This window comes from Anomalospiza imberbis, chromosome 11 (assembly GCF_031753505.1).
Source record: "Anomalospiza imberbis isolate Cuckoo-Finch-1a 21T00152 chromosome 11, ASM3175350v1, whole genome shotgun sequence".
NCBI classification, from domain to species: domain Eukaryota; kingdom Metazoa; phylum Chordata; class Aves; order Passeriformes; family Viduidae; genus Anomalospiza; species Anomalospiza imberbis.
This window is the reverse complement of record NC_089691.1, coordinates 19,004,006-19,022,660: the sequence shown is the minus strand read 5'-3', so window position 1 is coordinate 19,022,660 and position 18,655 is coordinate 19,004,006. Positions and strand designations below refer to the sequence as shown.

Here is an 18,655-nt window from a genome sequence, read left to right as displayed (position 1 = left end):
CTGATTCACCTCCATGCCCCTACACAACGTATATCACATTTTTGATATTGTCCATCATATGTTGCCAAGAATGACTCATCCATTTCAAAGGAAAGCATCCAGATGTAACTAGAGAAATTTAATTATGGATTCTGTGTGTTCGTTCAAAAATATTTTTTTTCTCTAAGGGAAAAAAGATGTTGAGCAAATAATACTATATTTAGAAGAGAACTAACTTACTAAAATTATAGCTGTACCAACGGATAAATAAACATAAACTAGTAGCATGAACCATTAATGAAAGATAAATCGTATGAAGGAAAATGACATATGTTTACAGTTTTGGCAGGATTTAAAACAGGGCATGTCTCCTTATATACAGCAACTGTTTTAACAGCTGCTTTTTTTTTTTTTTTTTTTCCCCCTCCCCTCCCCTAAATTATTTCAGGTTTTTGAGTCATGATGCAAGAATCTGGGACTGAGACAAAAAGTAACGGTTCAGCCATTCAGAATGGAGCGAGCGGTGGCAACCATTTACTAGAGTGCAGCCTGCGGGAAGTGAGATCAAACGGCGAGACACCTTCCGTTGAAATTGGGGCTGCAGATTTAGCACATCTCCAGCAACAGCAGGTACTGTAAGATGCATTACAAGTTTCCTACCTACAGGAAAAGCATGAAGCATTTAACCCCCGCCCCACTCCCAAGCTCTTTGTACTTGCCAGGCAGAGGATGCTTGTAGGACTCGCCTGTGACGTTCTGTGCGTTTTTGCCCGTAGGGGATTGCAGTCGTTGGTGTAAAGGGAAACCTTGGACTTCTCTTCTTCTCTTTCGGGGCTCCTGTATATAATCATTCCCTGGAAACACCCAAAGATCAGGGCTTGCTTCTGTTGCCTGAATTTGTTGAGTCTGGTGGCAGCGATTGGGTGAACTGCTGGATACAAATAACTGGTTTCCAAAATATGTCACTGGGTGGAAAATACGCTAACGTTAAGTTTCGTTTTTGCAACAAATTTTAATATAACCTAGCAACCTCTATCAACAGAATGTTTTTTATTAGCGAGGAAGGCTGCAGAGGTATCTGCTGTGCAAAACGTCAGAATAAATAAATAAATACATCTATGTCAGTGTTCCTCAACTCAGAAGAATCTGAACCAAATCGTGCGTTTTGCCCTGGTATTTTAATTAATGTATTTTCTGGGAAGTGACCAAATTCACCAGTGTAAATTATCCGCATAATACGTTTTGGCTTTTTCTTTTCCCTGATAAAATTCTGAGGCCCTCTGAGGAAATTTTACACCAAAGTGCTGGGCATGTATCATTAATGTGTTTGGGAACAAAGGCTGCAGCAGAGCCATGGTGAATACACTTACGCCTAACCCTCACTTTCTCTAATGCAATAAGGATTCTTAAAACCTTTTAAATAAGCGATTGGCAGCTGGTTAAGACTCCCCTAAGTGTACAGTGATCTTTTTAGCAGGTTGTTGTGGAGAAGAAAAAACATGTGCTCAAAAACAAAGCAAAGTGAAGGTTTCAGGAGGAGCGGGGCACCCCTTTTGCCAACCTAAGACAGAAAGCTGCCATAATTAAACAAGTCAGAAAAATGGATGATACTAAATGCACAGACTTTGGTTGTTTCAATCATTTCGTCCTACAGGTTTTTACTTGAAGTGAGAATACCATCAGTGAGAAAATCACAGCCATGCTGAATTCATTACTGCAGTAGTCACACAAAACCATGGATAAAATTTCAATAACTGCAGGCCACAGTTGAGTAAACAGTTGCACTGAAACTTAATTCCTGTTGACTTTTCCCTCATTCTTTGCCAGGGGCACATTCTGATTCGTAGTGCAAAGACAACAGGGGTTACAGCTTTGATTAATACAGGACAGTAGAAGAGGAGTAAAATATGTTCAACACAAAGGTCTCATCTTAAAAAAGGCTTAGTATCAAAATGAGTTAATTACACTGTGTTTTCCATAGGAGCACAATGGAATTTTCCAGTAAGGCTTTGTGCAGAGAGAAACAGGGAGGGGGGATCATGCAGACATGTACACACGGTGGACCAGAATGGCTCTGACCTCTCCTCCTCCAGCACTAACTAACCGTGTGCCAGGGCTTTTCCACAGCCATCCCGAGGCTGGTAGCCATCCCGGGAGCTCAGGATGTCTCAGATAATGTTGCCACCTCGCATGCAATGGCTGGTGTCATTCAGCCACTCATGTGGTCAATTAAGGAGTGGCACCCATGCGTTCCCAGTCCTCCAGCCGTCCCCGAACAGTGCCCAGCACAGACTTGAGTGATCAGGGCTGGGGATGGGATTGCCAGGCTCAGGATTGCTTTCACACAGCTCTGGTTTTAGCTTGGAGTTTATTTATCCTCTGCCAGTACAGTGAATGTGGTTGGGGATCTTGCTTTTCTCCAAGTTCTTCAAAGACCTTTATGTTCTGTGTTTGAATTCTGCTGTTAATTGGTTTTGATGACTGACTTCTTCATGGAGTTTATCTTTTATAAAGCAAGTTGATTGCAAAGTTTAAAAGAGTTATTAAATAAAAAAACGACCAACAAACCCAATCCTGATAACAATAAGAGGGTAATCAGAGCTAGCATAAAAATATCAACCTTGGTGTTTGGAAAACATTTTTAAATGCTGAAAAGAAGAAAACCCCGTTGTTTTCAGACAGCTAATGCAAGCATTTACAGATACACATACAACATGGAGCATAATGTTTAGATGTTTCTCTGTATACAACATATGCTCTCAGGTCACTTAACAGAATGCGTTCTACAAAACACTCCTTCAATACAAATGAATGAGTTCTGAATTAAACAGCTATTTCTTAAGAGCATTTCATTCAAATCTTTTCATTTTGCCACCTGGCACTTGTTTTGTCTGAAAAAAAAAATAAAAATCAGTGGTGAGTAGTTTGAGCTTTGCTGCTGTGGTTAGTTGTGTGTTCCCATGATGAGCGTGGCGGACCAGTGAAACTTGCATGTACAATGGCCTGTGAGAGCATCTATGCTGAATTTAGGGTCACATTTTTGGTGACATTTATGAATTTATTCGGACTAATAGCTTTGTTAGTACGAGAGAGGAAAACAGAAATACTGCAGGGGTTTTTTCGGAAGTTTTAATGGGTTTGCAGACTTGTAAATATTTTACCATGGAAAAGTATGGAACACCACAGATGTTCATATGTTTGCAGGAGCAGTGTATGGTGTGATCACTCTTGCTGTGAGTACAGGGAGGACTTGTAGGACAAGTTTTATGCTTCCTATGTCATGTTAGAGTGATTCTGCCATGCAAGCAGACAGAGAGTGATGTGATGCTCAATTATTTTAGCATTAGCAATCTCATAAAATGTACTGTTAAGCTGGGAGTAGCAAATGTGAGGATGAGTTCTGCTATTTATAATAAAGCCAAGTAACTCCAACTGATGCTTATATTGGTGAAGTAAGAAAGGCAAAGCAATGCAAGTGACTCTTCAGGGATGGTATGACTGTGGAAGAGTTGGGTAAAAGTGGAAATGCATATAGAAGTCACCCTCAGAACCAAGGAATAAAGGAAAGAGATCCTTTTCTCACAGTGTTTTGGCACCTGCTGGGGGTGGGAGAGGTGGCCTTCGCACTGCTGCTGACTCCACAGGTGCCAGAGGTCAGCATCTCATGGCAATGATTGTCAGGATGTGGTGGAATGGGCAGGGGTTTGGTGACCTGCTTATAAAGTCTGGGGCAGGCATGAAGGTTACCTGGATCATTGTACTTCCTAAAGAGATGAAGCAGGGATTTGGTGTGGGGTCAGGTAATAGGGCTCAGGAGCTTCGTCCCAGAGTGCCCACGGAGGCAGCACCAAGTGACAGAACAGAAAACCTGGGAACAGAGTACCACGCAGAGTCTGGCAACATCTGTTGGCTCTGAGGCATCATGAAAAACATCTGGGAGGTGCAGAATGGGTGTTGGAGTGACCCACAAGCTGAAGGTCAGGCTGGGTGAGGGAAGCTTGGGCAGAAGGGATGTAATGATGGGGTGACTCCTGCCTACCAAGCAGTAATAAATAAAGACTCATAGGGACAAACTGCCTTTTAATGTTCATGATCACAGCTCTAGTTGCTTCAGTGGTTTCTGACATCTACTCAAATAGAAGGTTTGATGCCTCAGTCCTAGACAGTCCTTTTTTTTTTTTTAAAGCTTATAAAATAAATATTATTTATTGCATTTTATTTTTATCCTCAGGACTATTCATTAAAGTGTTCTTCACATTATTAGCAGTGAAACAAGACTATGAATTGAACAAAGAGAATGATTACAAAGTTGAATCCTGATGCATAGCAGCAAGACACCAAGTGCTGTGTTGCACGGTGGCAGAAATACAAACCTCTCCACATCAATAGCCGGATCCACTTTGATACAGTAACTTCAAGTACTGCCCCACGAGTATAAAACTCAGTATCTTTGTCTAATCCAGAAAGCTTTTGAACTTTGAGGAGGTATGACTTTAATAGTAATTTGTTGACAGATTAGCTGCAGAGATTGCAAAGGGTTTATTTTGCAGAACTGGCAGGCTCCTATCAGTGTTCTCTTAAGGAAAAAAACACACACTGCTGTTTTGCAATGGCTTGCATTTATTGACAAGCTGCGCTGAGCAGGCAGAATCGGAATGTTTGGATAATGTAAACCTATAGCTTGTCTGATGGAGTGTAGTGTACTTTTAGGTAGTGCATAGATTGCTTGATAAAAAGGGTTACAAGGTGGCCGTGTTTATGACAAACTGGAATAGAAATACAAGCGCAACTTGTATGTGGAGAAAGAAGGAGGAGGTTTATGTAAAGAATTGTGGGGAAGTTTCTTTTCTTCACTTTGTCTTTGAGCTGTACTATACTGTAATTATGAAGTGTCACTTCAAGCTTTCTGAAGAATTTAGATAAATACTAGTTTTGCCATGTGTCCACCAAGTAAGGAAAGAAGGGGGGTTTCCTGTTATATCCTGTTTTGTGCTTTTATTCCAGTAAATGTCTGCAAGTGAAAAATACAATTTTGTTCATATATAAAAGAAGACTTGATAGACAAAAGAAATTTGGACTAGATTCTGGTCTGTGCCCAATCCAGTGCCTGCAGTTGGGTTGTTTGTGGTGTCTGTGTGAAGATGCCACTGTTGGGCCCTTTGGCAGTAGTTGTTTCCTGAAATGTTGAGATGTGAAGTGTTCGATTGAGGGAATTGAACTCCGGAGGGAATATGTGGGTTCTTCAGATTTTGTTCATGTTCAAAGACAAGGAAAATGTACAAGAAATGGGGGATTTGGTGCATTGTTGAGAGGCTGTTTTAATTGGGCAGATCAAAAAGAAAATTTGACTATAAAGAAATCTGAATATATCGCAGTGTAAATGAAAGAAGTGCTTCTTTTTTTTTTTTTAATTGATGAGTTTCATGTTATTTTGCAAACCTGTGAGGAGAGGTTACAGACCACATCAGGAGTTTTACCGTCCCATTGATCATGATGTGGACTTATCTCTGTAGAGCAAAACTGCTAAATTAGATCCAAGATAAAGTCTTTGTTTCATATTGACATAACTGGGTTAGACCAAAATTGTTTGTTAGACTTTAAGGGAGCGTCCGTGTTGAGTCATTTTGTCCAAAGAGACATAAAGCCTAATTATTAAACTGCTGTTGCTATTGAAGGAGCCATTTGAAAATATAGATTGAACTCCATGCAGGCTATTGGATTGTGTCTGATTTTGTATTGCAGTACCCTCATAATTGAAGATTACACCATGGTGAAAAGATGACTGCATTTGTAGAGCTTCTGCTGTTTCATCAGAGATTGTGAAAAACAACTTTATGCTTCCAGTAACTTTGTGTTTTTTATCATTCAGACTTTTCCCCCAAGTTCTGCCATCTCCCAGCATTGAACGGAAGGTGACATGATGTCTTTTTAGTCATTCAAATCTAATAACTTTTAATCTGAAGGTTAAGTAGTGAGATATAAACTAAGAGACGATAATATCAATTTTATGTTCACTGAAGGGCACAATATACCTCTTTCTAGTAGAGGGAAAATTGTGCGTAAAATGTCTTTTGCTTTTCAATGGAAAAGCTGTGGCTCTGAGAGCTTAGGAATGAAGCAGCGCTGGAAAAATGAAATAAGTTTTAACATAGGCTGGCTACCTTGCCTGGGTTTTAGAATCAATGATTTTTTTCCTTAATAATTCAATTTTTAGATCAGTTGTCAATGAACCATGCTGAGAACATTCATGCAGCATTCTCTATCCTCACTATTGCTAATGTCTTTGTTATAACTACTTATTGACACCAACAAGCACTAAATTTTCTCTAACTGTTGAAGGGTAAGGGGAAACTACTACTTAGTTGCTCTTGCTGAGATTATTGTTTTCTCTTTGTCTTGGTTTTCTTTTATTTTGCTTCTGAGGTCTTTGATAAATAACTGCATAATCCCGAGTCCTCAGAGCACCTTGACACTGGCACCCAGAGCTCTGCTGTTGTGTGTGCAGGCACAAGCATGGACATGCAGAAGCTGGGTCATCAGACATGTAATCACTTGGGTTATGTGCACATCCAAATCCAGAAGTCCTCTGTAGGCTGCCCATGTCTATTTCTGTATTTATTTATTGTTTTACAATAGCTGCTTTTACTTCACCTGGTAAATTAGGATCAGGCAGTAATCGTTTAGGTTTCTGTGGGCTCTTTGAAGGGATGGAGCTTCTGAAATATGTTTGCTGGGTTGATTTTTAGCCTTGCGTCTCTGTGAAAATTCAGCAGTGGTATGTTTGTTCCCAGCTGTTTTCGTAGGTGTGCACTCTCCCCTTATATTTGCTTATGCTTACTCATAAGCAGTAAAGTTCCACAGTCAGGAGTGCTGTTTAGGGAAGGTCTGCACAGGAATGCTTTAAAGCTGTTAGCCAGCACGTGTATACACTGCAAAAGGCTGCCAGCAAGCATCAGATATGAATTAAAAGTCTGTTTCAAGTGATTGATGTTATTCAGATTATTAAAGACTGTTCCTCCTCCAGTGATCTTCATACTTTAAGGGTTGTTTTATAAGTGGTGCAACCACTTATTTGTAGCAAATATATATATATATAGGTATATAGATGTATATCTCAAAATGGTAGTGTACCTATGAAGGTGTAAAGCAGCCTTTAACTCACATGGAACTGCTCCTTATGGTGGCTTTTAATGTTGCAAGATGCTTAAGCATGTGCCTAAATGTAAGTGCATGACTGGTCTGATTAAGGTCACTGGTACGTCTCATGCCTGTAAAATGAGGAATGTGCTTAAGTACCTTGCTGAATTAAGGCTTAAGTAATTTCACAGTAATAAGAAGTTGCATGGATTGCTGATATTTTAGAACTAATTTAACTTTATTTGGAGACACGCTGCATGTAGGGAGATTGTTTGGCAGTGCCTGAGGAGCAGCAGCAGAATTGCAGCTGTTTTCAGTAGCGAAGCCCCTGATTTCAGTGGAGGTTTTTCTGACTTAAAAACATTTAAATAAGAACAGACTCAAATGCCATGGTTTCCTGCATTATGTTCAGGGGAGCTCCACTGGGTATCCCAGCAAGTGAGAAGAATGTTAACAGTATTGCTGTAATTTATAACAGTGATGTTGTAAATAAAGATTGGGATTTGAAGTAAAAATGCAGAAGTTGTGAATGCTCTTCATGAGTTTATTTAACTGCATAGCACCCCATTAATTAAAAAAAAATTAACAGAAGGTATCTTTTGGAGGCTTAGTGTAAACAGTGACATTATATAATGACAGTTTTGTAGGATAGTGTTGCTTGTTTTGTTGCTGCATTCTGTATTTTGTTAGCCATGCTCCCTACATTTTCAAAACATAAACTATATTTGCAACCTGTTTTAAATAGTGCAAATATATCTCTTTTTCCCCTATAAAAGCTACAGATTGTGTCTGTGGAATGTATAGTCTCAGACATCCCTGAAGCCTGGGGCAAGTGCCAGGTTTATTACAAGTTGGGCTTTTCAATTTATTTTGAATCATATTTCTTCTTTTTCTTTTATGGGTTTTTGTTTGCTTTTTGTTTTGGTTTGGTTTTTTTTTTCCTTTTTTTTTTTTTTCTAGGCTACTGAAAGTAGGGCTGATAAAGTGAAGGTTGAGGAGAGTTGGGCTATTTAATCTCTCTGACAATGTGTTGTAAAACTCATCAGTGCAGTTCTCCCCTTTGCCCCCAGCTCTCAGAGTGTGTTCCCAGGCAAACCAAAGAGAAGGATGCAAGAAATGGATATAATTCCTTGTGTTCTGTGTGCTGACCTAATACTGCTTCTCATTTAATGACCACAGGATTGAGGACTGGGATGGTTACAGACAGAAACATTGCTGGGCATGCAGCTGCATGCCTGGAGATGGGTCATTTTTGCTTGGTAGAGCACTGCAGTTCCAAGTTTAGGTGATCTCTTTTGATCAAGCTTCGAGGCTGAACTAATTCTTACATGCACGTTTGGGGCCTTCTTACCTTATGAAATAGAATAAGCAAGTTTTTTGAAAGGATTTAGTTGCTTTCTAGCAAGAGGCATCATTATCGAGGGGCACAACACAAATGTTTCAAATTTGGAGATGCAGAGCGAGGTCACAGTTTGCCTCCAGAATCTGAAGTAATCAGGATTTTATTTCAGATAAAACCTCTGGGGCTGATACTTAGAAAACACAACTTTCAACTGGCATTACGCAATTTGCTATGGGTCACTTAGCCAAATATTTGTGTATGGGTCTTTTTTCTTCTTTTTTTTTTTTTTTTTTTTTTTTTTTTTTTTTAAGACTTTCCAAAGTTCAGGTGGGATTTCAGGCTTTAACAAACTCTACCTGGAAATTAAGTGCAGGAAGGCGTGGGGGTGGGGGGGGTGGAAATCTTGTCTATTTGAGCTAGAGTGATCACAAGCTAAAAGAATGTGGTTGCTGTTGGTGTGCTCAAATCAAGTTTTCCTTAAATTTTCCTTGTTATTATCACTGATACCGAAAAGCGTCTGCCAGGAAAGAACTGCAACACCAGTGAAATGTTGTAAGACCACTGACTGTCTGACATTCTTGCTTTTTTCCTCCTTTTTCCAGTAATCAGTGAGATACGTGCAGAAATAGGGTAAGGTCCCTAGCTTTTCCCAAGGACTGTGTGGGCAGAGGGTGGATCTTCCCTAGTACCTTCTGGCATCCTGAATCAGCAGCAGACCCACAGCTTTGGGAGGATTTGGCTGCTCTCTCACGGATGAAGCTGGAGCATTTGTGTTCTTAAACCATCATCGTTTTGTATTTCTGTTTCCACATAATTAAGTGATTCACTGAAGGAGAAAGGTCAGACAGGCACAGGGAAGGAGAATGGAACTTGTTAGAAGTAGTGGGGCCCAGCATCTTGCAGCAAAAATTAGCAACAAGATGGAACACAGTTTTTCCTCATGGATAAGGAAGCATTTGGAGCACTCAGATCCTCACAGCCCAGTCTCAGCAGTCTCCAGGAGAATTCTTCTGGCCTCTGCTTAAATGAGAAACTTGATCTGCAGATGAGCTCACCTAGGAATAGTTCTGGTTTTGGGGAGAGAGGCTGCAGTTTATCTTGACTTTGTTGTGTTGCATTGCATACCTGCTCTCCTATGTCATCCCTCTTCTTCAGGCTCAGAGCAGGATGGACAGGTGTGTGTGGAAAGCAACTGCTCTGGATTTTGTTGGAAAGATAAAGTTGAAAGCATCTAGTGTGCTGAGCGTGCAGATGTGGGAGCTCTGTGTTTGGGACAGGGGTGCTCTGTGTCTGGTAGAAACTCCAAAGTCTCTCCTCTGGAGCAGCTGGCTGTGGCATTCACTTGTAGCTGTAGGTGAAGTGCTTCCTGTAAGGTCACAAAGAGAAGGTTTGGTACAGCTAAACCTCCCCAGTGCTTCATTTTAGTACCTGTTCTTCTCTCTCAATAGCTGTGCTGGTTTCTTCATCCCAGACATGGTTATTTGGGTAGCAAAAGCAGTTGTTTTGTTCAGGGAAAACAGTCTCCTTCCTTGCCTTCCCATGGCTGTAATGTTGTACTACAGATCTGAAAGAAAACCCTCCAAGTCAATAAACAACAAAAAGCAGACTTATCTTTTATAGTGTTCTTGCAACAAATGTAAGGTTATAACACTGAAGCAGGTTTTATTAAATCTAGGCGTGAATCCATGTTGAAGAAATAATCCACTGCTTCTTTTCTGCTTCTTGTCTTTTTAATTAGCGCTGGCAATGGGATTGTTAGCTTTTAAGATACGGTAAATATGAGCCTATTAATATTATTGAATATAATACTCAAGAAGGAGCAGGGAATGCTGGTAACTGTAGCTGTTTTATGGAGGAGCTAAAAGTGGGCTCTTTGCTGCTCCACACATCTTCCTTTATGACTACTGGGGTGAAGCCCTTATTGGCAGCCCTTCTCCCAGTCCCTGGAGCAGCTGTTCCTGGAGCAGCCATCCCAGCAGGTGGTGTGGGACTCTTGTCCCTTAGGCCAGTCTGGCAGGATAGGTCTGAGCCCCTTTTCACAACACAGTGAGTGTTAGGAGTTTAAAATACTTCTGACTCCTTTTCCTTGAGAAATTATTCACCAATTCCTCCAATTAATGCTTTTTGAAGTGTTTTACTCTTGCTTTCAGTCTCTTAACTTGGGCAAGGACTGGATTATAAGGGTTTAACAGTGATTAACTCTGTTTACAGTATTTTTTCTTTCTCTGAAAGATACGGTGTTTGCTTTACTGAGGGGTTTTATTTTGCAGAGTTTCTGTTGGCCACCTGCTTTTTTTCATAATTGGTTGCAAGGACAATTGCTAGGCACAATAAATAAAAGATACGGCCTTCCAAGGCTGTGTCATAGGGACTGTACGTCAAAGATTCATAAACTGAGAGCAAAAATATGTGCCTCTCCCTGGGGGCAGGGAAGCACGTGCCGTGTTCACGTTTGGGGATCTTTCCAAGGTCATGGAGGTAGGAACTTCTCCAGTGCTGGCTGATGGCCTGGCTGGGCTGCAGCCACGCTCAGGATAGGGCAGCCCACCAGCCCAGGTTTGCTGTGAACTCCTCTCTAGTCTTAACATTCTTCTTTGTGGGTTTTGGAAAAGCAGTCTTTTTTCTCCCAATCTTTCCATGCAGACCAAAGGCTGGAATAGAGTGTGTCTTTGACACTCCTGAGTGTTCCTGATCTGTGTCTCAGCAGCCTGTTAATGGAGCTTTCAGTCCTGCCCAAGTCTGTTGGTTCTCAGCTCTCCATTAGGATATTTTTCCCTAGTGTCTGACCAAAAGCCTTATAATGGAATCATAGAATGGCTTGACTTTAAAGATCAAGATGGACAAGACTTTAAAGATCATCTCATTAAAACCCCCTGCCATGGGCAGGGCACCTTCCACTAGACCAGGTTGCTCCAAGCCCTGTCCAGCCAGACCTTGGACACTTCCATCTTGTATCACCTGCATCTTGGGCTGACCAGCACTTGGGGTTCAAAACAGCAGAGATAAACTCAAGTTGTCTTTGCTTTGCGGCTGCCTTTGCAGGACTGAGCAGCAGGAAGAGCAGCCAGGAAGCACTTGGCTTGTTCCAGCTTCTTCACAGCTGTTGCACCAAGAACCCAAGTTAAGGAAAAGTGAGATTGTTGGAATCTCACTGACTGCATAGGTCACTCCAGCTAAACCTCAAGCAGCTATAGGTGGGATGCATTCAAAGGAACAAAGTAGCACTCAGAAAATACAAAATGTTTGGCCTCAATTAATTGTTTTCTAGTGGAAAGTCAAATTGGATTTACATGAAAAGAAAGCCCTAGAATGGATGTGCCTAGAAACCCCTCACTGTAACCCATTCCTCTTCCTTGTTGTGTATCCCATTTCATATATTGGTTCTTCCAGAAGTATAATTTTAGCCCAAGAAAGTCTCCTGTTGTTTCCAGGCCACAATCTGGTGTCTGGGAAGCTACTATCTTTACCACACTTTGTGTCCCTCCATGTCCAGTCTTGTATCAGGTTGTCCTTGGAACAAAATATGAGCCAATGAGTGTGTTTTCCCATTTAATTGTATATGTCAATGATAAATCTTTTGAGAAGACTCAGGCCACATGTTTCTGAGGAGGCTGCGCTTCAGTCTCCATCCCAGTCACTGTCCTTCATCACTCCCTTAAATCTGAAGAAGAAAATGGGAGGTTCAAAGGAGGACACGGGATGGGGGTGTGAGTGAAAATCCCATTTCATGTTCAGTGCACAGAGTCCATCCGGAACCCCCCAGTAACTGCCTTAGCCACGCCTCTGTCATTTGGAGGCCTCTGTTCTGTCTCTGCCAAGTCCCTGTCGTCCTCAAGACAAGACATCTGCAGTACATTTGTTTAAAGCAGGGAGATGACAAGCATTGAAACAGATGTTGGAAGGCAGAGCAGCACAAGGCCTATGCTGAGTGAATTGCCCATTGGGCTGGGGCTGTTTGATGGTTGATTACAGAGTGAGCCAACTGTTCCTTCAGAGCAGGCTGCACCCAGGAGATCCCCAGGTAAGAGATGTGCTTTGCCAACATGTGGTGCTCCCTTTGTCCCTGTGCCTTTTCAGATGTACCTGGGGAAAGCACAGGGAACAGGATCATCATTCAAAACCCCTTAGATGAGTAACACTCTTGCTTATCCAGGCTGAATTGATTCCTGGTTATGAGTTGAACCATTGGAAAGCATCAAGAGCGTGCCTCGGCATCCAACAGCCAGTATCACTCATTAGTTTGAATGAAAAGCCTGTGCAGGCTTTATCAAAGCTACAGAGAGTTTTATCATGATCAACATAAAACAATATTCTGTCTGAAACCTCTGCACCATATTGCCGTATAAAAAGCAGCTAATGTCTAGTGATCCTTGGTATATGAAGCAATTCAGGTTTATCACAAGCTGACATATTATGCTTTGACAGCAAAGAATCCCTTTTGTACCTGATCTCATGTTTCTTAAGACCAGCTTTTCACCTCCTCTCATCTTGTCTCTAGGAGCTGATCCCCTTGTGCTGGGGAGGTAGAGCTCTTGTTAAATGAACTCGTGAAACCTGGGAGTATTTACCTGTTAGTCATCTTGGGCAATACACGAGCTTGCAGAGTAAGGGAGCTGCGCTGGGACTCAGTTTGTTCAACCTGTGAACAGGAGCTGGATGGAAAACTGGCCCCTAGCAGGGAAAAAGTACCCCTTCATGTTCTCATGTGTTTGACAGGCATCCTGCAGTGAATGCCAAGGACACAAGGGCTGCCTCTTTCCCCAGGGTAAGGCACGGTCAGGTCCTGCATGTGGTGCTTTCCCAAAGCTGTAGGGGCTCCTATGCATGGCTGGCAGCAGCATGCCCTTCATATTTACATGGGGTTCCTGAAACTCCATATGCATCCAGAGATTCCACTGCTGCCTTACCTAAGGGAAGGAGAGTGGTGCTCTCCAGGCTGTTTGAGCTGCCTGCAGATGTGCTATGTGCCAATGAAAGACTGTTAGGCACCATCACATTTCCATCTCGTCCTGGTGGAGGGAAGGAGTGCCTCTTCTTCTATTCCTATTCAGCCTGGACTTCCTTCTTTAAAAAATGTGACTTTAGAGTCTCATTTTTCAATGAGACCCTTCTGGGTTTTTATTTTTTCAATGAGACCCTTTTGTTTTTCTCCATCTCATTTTTTCTGGGTGATGTTCCAGACAGGCAGTAGGTGACAGGCACATGATGGAATTTTTGGGATGTCCCAAAATGGGACTGGGAGTTGGACTTGATGATCCTGATGGGTCTCTTGCAATTCAGCATATTCCATGATAGCCTTGAAAATCATTACTGGATTTCGCCAATCTTTACAGGAACTTGAACCATTTACCAAAAGCATTTTATAAAAGGACTGGCTCCCATATGTCCAAGTGAAAAACACTGGACTGTGCTTGAACCTTCTTATATCATTATTGTTTATCCAAAAGGATGAAAGGAAGAAAGATCCAGGACACCTGGAGGGATGAAGGGAAGCAGAGCTCCTCTGTGCCTGCCCTGCAGATTCCTTACCTGACCAGCCCATACTGAGCCACAAAAGGGCTGCAAATCTTGCTGCCCAGACAGAAGAGCCAAGAGGCAATTCCTCTTCTGCCCCAAAAGTCGCTGCAGAGACAGGAAGCTGCACCAAGGGACTTTATTTTCAGGAAATCTTGCTGATAGCATTGTTTTGCAGGTAGCAGCCAGGGCACTGCCAGTGGTGTGTCCCATCCAGCCTTTTCTCTCTCTCCAGAGGAGCTTTGGTCCTCAGGTCTTTGTGCTCCCCTCATCTAAAACAGCACAGTCGTTGTGGAAGAGTTAATGTCTGCCAAGGCTTTGACATGAACATGGAATTAAAGGGGAGCTAGGTGCATGAGTATGCTTTTGGTCATCTAAAATGGACATTCCACTGAATAATGAGGAATTTATTAAGTGTAAAAGAGTTGTTATTATTTATTTAGAAGTGTATTGTTCCCAGGCTTGTGCTTTCTCTTTATGAAGCTGGCTTTGTGACTTGGCAGTGCAATCAGGAGTTGGACTTGCTGATCCTAAAGGTCTTTTCCAACATAAATGATTCTATGGTTCCAGCTTGTCATGCAGGGCTGGCTTTGGGCTCTGCTAGGTTTGGTTTTGCTTGGATTTCCCCAACAGTTTTGCAGGCGCACATCTGGGCAGATGATGTGTGAGACCCGAGACCACTGTGTCCCTGCCCAGAGGTGGCCCAGGACACTCCCCACTGGAGCAGGGCCAGGACAAAGATCTCTACTCACGTCCTTGGTGCCCACCACCCCTCAGGTCATCGAAAACCTTTCTCCTTCCTTCCTAACATGCCATAATTTAGGCAGCATGTGCGGATTAAGACATCCAAAGTGGTGCTTGTTGAAGCCAGCTGAAAGCTGAGGGAAGTGGAAGGTGCCTCTGCCCATAGCAGGGGGATATGAAGTAGATGATCTTCCAACTCAAACCATACTAGGATTCTATGAAAATTAAAGGGATTGATTGATCACTTAAAGTGCAGATTGTGCTTACATCTTCCTTCAGATGAAGCAATGGGAGAAATGTTTCTAAGTCTCATAGTTGTGTTCATGGAGATGAGTTTGCTTACCAGGTACAAGCAGATGCAGTTGAAATAGGTCAGTGCTGTTACTTGTAGGAAAAGTGTTTATTTGTGACCTTAACATGAAAAATCATTACGCCAGAAAATATTAATAAATAATTGATCAATAGTGGAAAAGGTTCTATCTGTAAATAAACTCCAGTGTAATTAATAGCTCTGTGCTCAGTAGTGTGCATGCAAAAGAAGCTGGAGATGCAATTAATGTGTCAGGGGCCTGAAGGACATCTGCAGATAAAGGTTAAACAGTCTGTTGAAGCTGAACTCATGAACCTGGTTAAACTGCTGGACTTGTTTGTTTCAGTAAAACTTTCATCTCTGCTGTGTACATATTTTATAGCATTCTAGAAGAAACACTTAAAGTCATATTTTTAATATAATGTTGGTAGCAAAGTATGAAGGACAGAGGAGGTAACAGAGAAGGCAACTTGCTAATGCAAAAGCAGTGTACTGAAAGTCACTTTTATTTCTTATTTATAATCTACATGCACACTCTGGATAATAGATGACAACGCTCATTCAGTACTTTAACTTCAAAGCAGAGAGAAGGCATGGATGACAGAGCTGGGAGCTGGAACACAAAGGTACTAACAACAAGAGGAAAAATGCCTGTTTACTGGATTGCATTTGTTAGCACGCTGTCTTCAGATATTGTTCCCCCAGGAATAGTGAGAATATGTGCTGCACGAACAATGATTTAACATCTGAAAATGGTACTTAAAGAGTTTTCTGTCTGGTAGTAATGTGATGAAGGCTTCTGAATGGAACCTGGGGACTTCATTTCTTCTATTTATCTATATGTCTCTCTGGTTTTAGTCAGTGGTAATTGCATATTTAACCCCTTAAATGGGTTTAACCCTCTCAGCACCAACTTTTTTTAATTTTATTTTTGGTCTCATGTCTGCTTTTGTTACACTACAGCTGTGCTGCTCTCATTCCCTTGCCAAAAAAACCCAGAAAGACAAAAGGGATTTTGGAGAAGTTGTGGCCAGGGAAGTGCATCGAGAATGATGCCAAGCTCCACCTCTCCTTCTCCCTTCTCCTCTTCTTCCTTTTTTGAGGAAAGCAGTAGATAACAGCATCCAAGGAAAGTGTTTTAATGGGATTCAGTACAGCTGGGAGCCTTATAGGAGAGTGAGAGGGAGAAAGAGGGCAGTAATGAGGGGGGAAGTTGCAGATAGAGCAGTAAATCCACAGTATAAATTTGCTGCTTACTTCAGCAGTCTATTTCTTTGCATCTTTCTCAATTAGCACTTGTTCTGGGGGGCTTGCTTAATAGCTTATGTGAAACAAATATTAACATAAATTGTTTAATTATATCAAAATCTTGAATTCCTCCAAGACGTAAAATTGTTTTTAGCTAGGAATACATCTGCAATAAAACATCATCTAGTTAAAGTAAACGAGCTCTAAGGAAAGTCATAAGATTGTAGCTGAGCTACTTTTACAGTTTATTTTCATGGTATTTAAATTATGATACCAGTGGGTATTTTTAATTAGTGCCTCTTTAAAGTGTGCACTTGTCTACATAAGCCATTTTGGCAAATTTGACTCATTCATACTGTGGTTACTGTAAAAGAGGCCAGCACAGCCTGCAGGAATTGGAATTAAAAGTTTCTGCAAGCTGTTGTCGACATGACCACATCTCATTAACTTAAGAAATGGAGATTATTTGCCTGAAAGCTTGATTTGACTAACAGTAATCAAATATTAGGCTCAGTGGAGAGGGAAGAGGAAAAACAGCTTCACTGTTGTGATCTATATCCTTAAGTGTTGTGTGGTTCACTTTAAATAGCTGTGGCATATTTCTGCTGTGCCAAACATAAAGGGGAAAAAATGATAACACACACGGCTTTATGAATAATCTAAGGTTAGTTTTATTTTCCAGTCTGACATATTATTTACCAAGTTTACCAAGGGTAAATATAATTTTTCTGATTATTCTAACATCAAGAAGAATTAATTATCTTGAAAATAGTTTCAGAGTTTAAGCACTGGAAATTGCTTATATCTCATGATTATCAACTGTTAAATAGGCATGAGCCTTAAATTTGTATCCTAGAATTATTTAACTGTTTTTAATGAAAGAAGATGAGGTAGGTTGCACAGTTTTGCATAGAAGAACCAAAATAGTGAAGAGCCTTTTCCATATGAATACTTTAAATAGCTTGGCAAATGAAACAGCTGAGAAAAAAAAAAATCTATATTTTGTGCAATAATTAAGGTATGGGAGTAGGAAATTAAAAAATATTTGTTCTTGAGAGAGTGGTAGGGTCAAAATTCAGCGTTGTGTGTTTTCCTGGTAAGCAAAGGACAATGTCATACCTAGATAGAATCTGTGGCAAACGTTATTAAAAAAAAAGGGTGCAGTTAAACAAAAGAAGATAAAGTCTTGCGCCTTTTTATGTCTTTGAACTGAGAACATGTGCTGCATTTTACTAAAGGAACATGAGCCTTGAATGTAAGTAACTGGTTTTTGCATTAGGTACTCCCTGGAGGTAGCAGAAAAATATCATGTCCCTGCATGAAATGCGAATGTGAAATCTACCAGAAAGAAATATTTATGACCATTTTATGCTTGATTAGACTTGGATGACATCTGTTAGAAGACAGGGACTGGACAAAGAGAGAGACGCTCGGGGGCAAATGTTAACAGAGTTGTTTAGATGATGCTGGGGCAGGAGCGTCCATTTACTGCCAGGCAAAACGTAGGAATTGTGTTAGCCAGAGTGCAGCTGACAGGAATTCGCCGTGATGGAGACAGTGTAAACTGACGGGCTGAAATAGTAAAATGCAGCTGTTGATATTCGCCGCGCTGCCGCGATTTATGGGCAGGTATCGCAGCTGAACACAGATACTGTAACTTCCAGGGAGCAGATGCATTAACAAAGTTATATAAATGTGAGTCAGCTATAAAAAAGCGACATCTTCACTTTTTAAAGCTGTTATTCCGCCAGGCTGCACTGAGACTTGGAAGGACTTTCCGGAAAGAAGAAAAGAACGCTGGATGATTTTCTTTTTTTTTTTATATATATATTTTTTTTTTGGAACTCTGCAGAACACACTGCTCTGAAGCAATCAACCTGGTTGTTTACTTTCCCCTCCTTGCTCTAGCACTGGAGCTTTTCCCCATGCTGCATCCTGTTCTTTTCTGAATGAAATGAAGTTGCTTGGCTGCATCTGCCCCAGTGCAGGGCAGGAGGGACGAGCATCCGACCCCCCTGGCCCAAGGCAGCAGCACCAGCAGCTGTAAATCTTTAACTGCAAAGTTTGACAATTAATCGATGGTGAGCCTTTATGTGTTTTTAATGTTAAACTGTTGTTTACCAGCTCAAGCAAAAGCGGGTTTTATGGCTGGAGGTACAAACACTCACATCACTCTGGGTCTTTTCCCAGCTTTCTTTTCCTGTAAATTTTCTCTGTCTGGAATGCTTATGGGAAATGTTATTTTGTTTTTGTTTGCAACAGCTCTGTTGTTTTGATTTTGTCTGAGTGGTATGGAAAACAGTACGTCACTTGGAGTGGGTGTTTTGTCTATTGGCCATTTGGCTATTCCACATATATTTCTCATACTTACTACATGATGA

The 18,655-nt window shown here is 41.3% G+C and overlaps 1 protein-coding gene across 26 annotated transcripts in view; it reads left to right on the top strand.

Annotated features, from left to right (window-relative positions):
• Nucleotides 1-18,655, top strand: part of FOXP1 (forkhead box P1) — a 379,700-nt gene that overhangs the window by 215,104 nt on the left and 145,941 nt on the right. For 25 of the 26 annotated variants that reach the window (XR_011003135.1, XR_011003136.1, XM_068202259.1 and 22 more), the window contains one exon: nt 428-609. Coding sequence is in view for 24 of the 26 variants with exons in the window: in XM_068202259.1 (XP_068058360.1) it covers nt 439-609 (171 nt within the window). In the remaining 2 variants the exon portion in view is untranslated. Of the gene's footprint in view, nt 1-427; nt 610-15,573; nt 15,653-18,655 lie in introns of those variants that run through there. The other variant, XM_068202279.1, reaches the window with a different exon arrangement.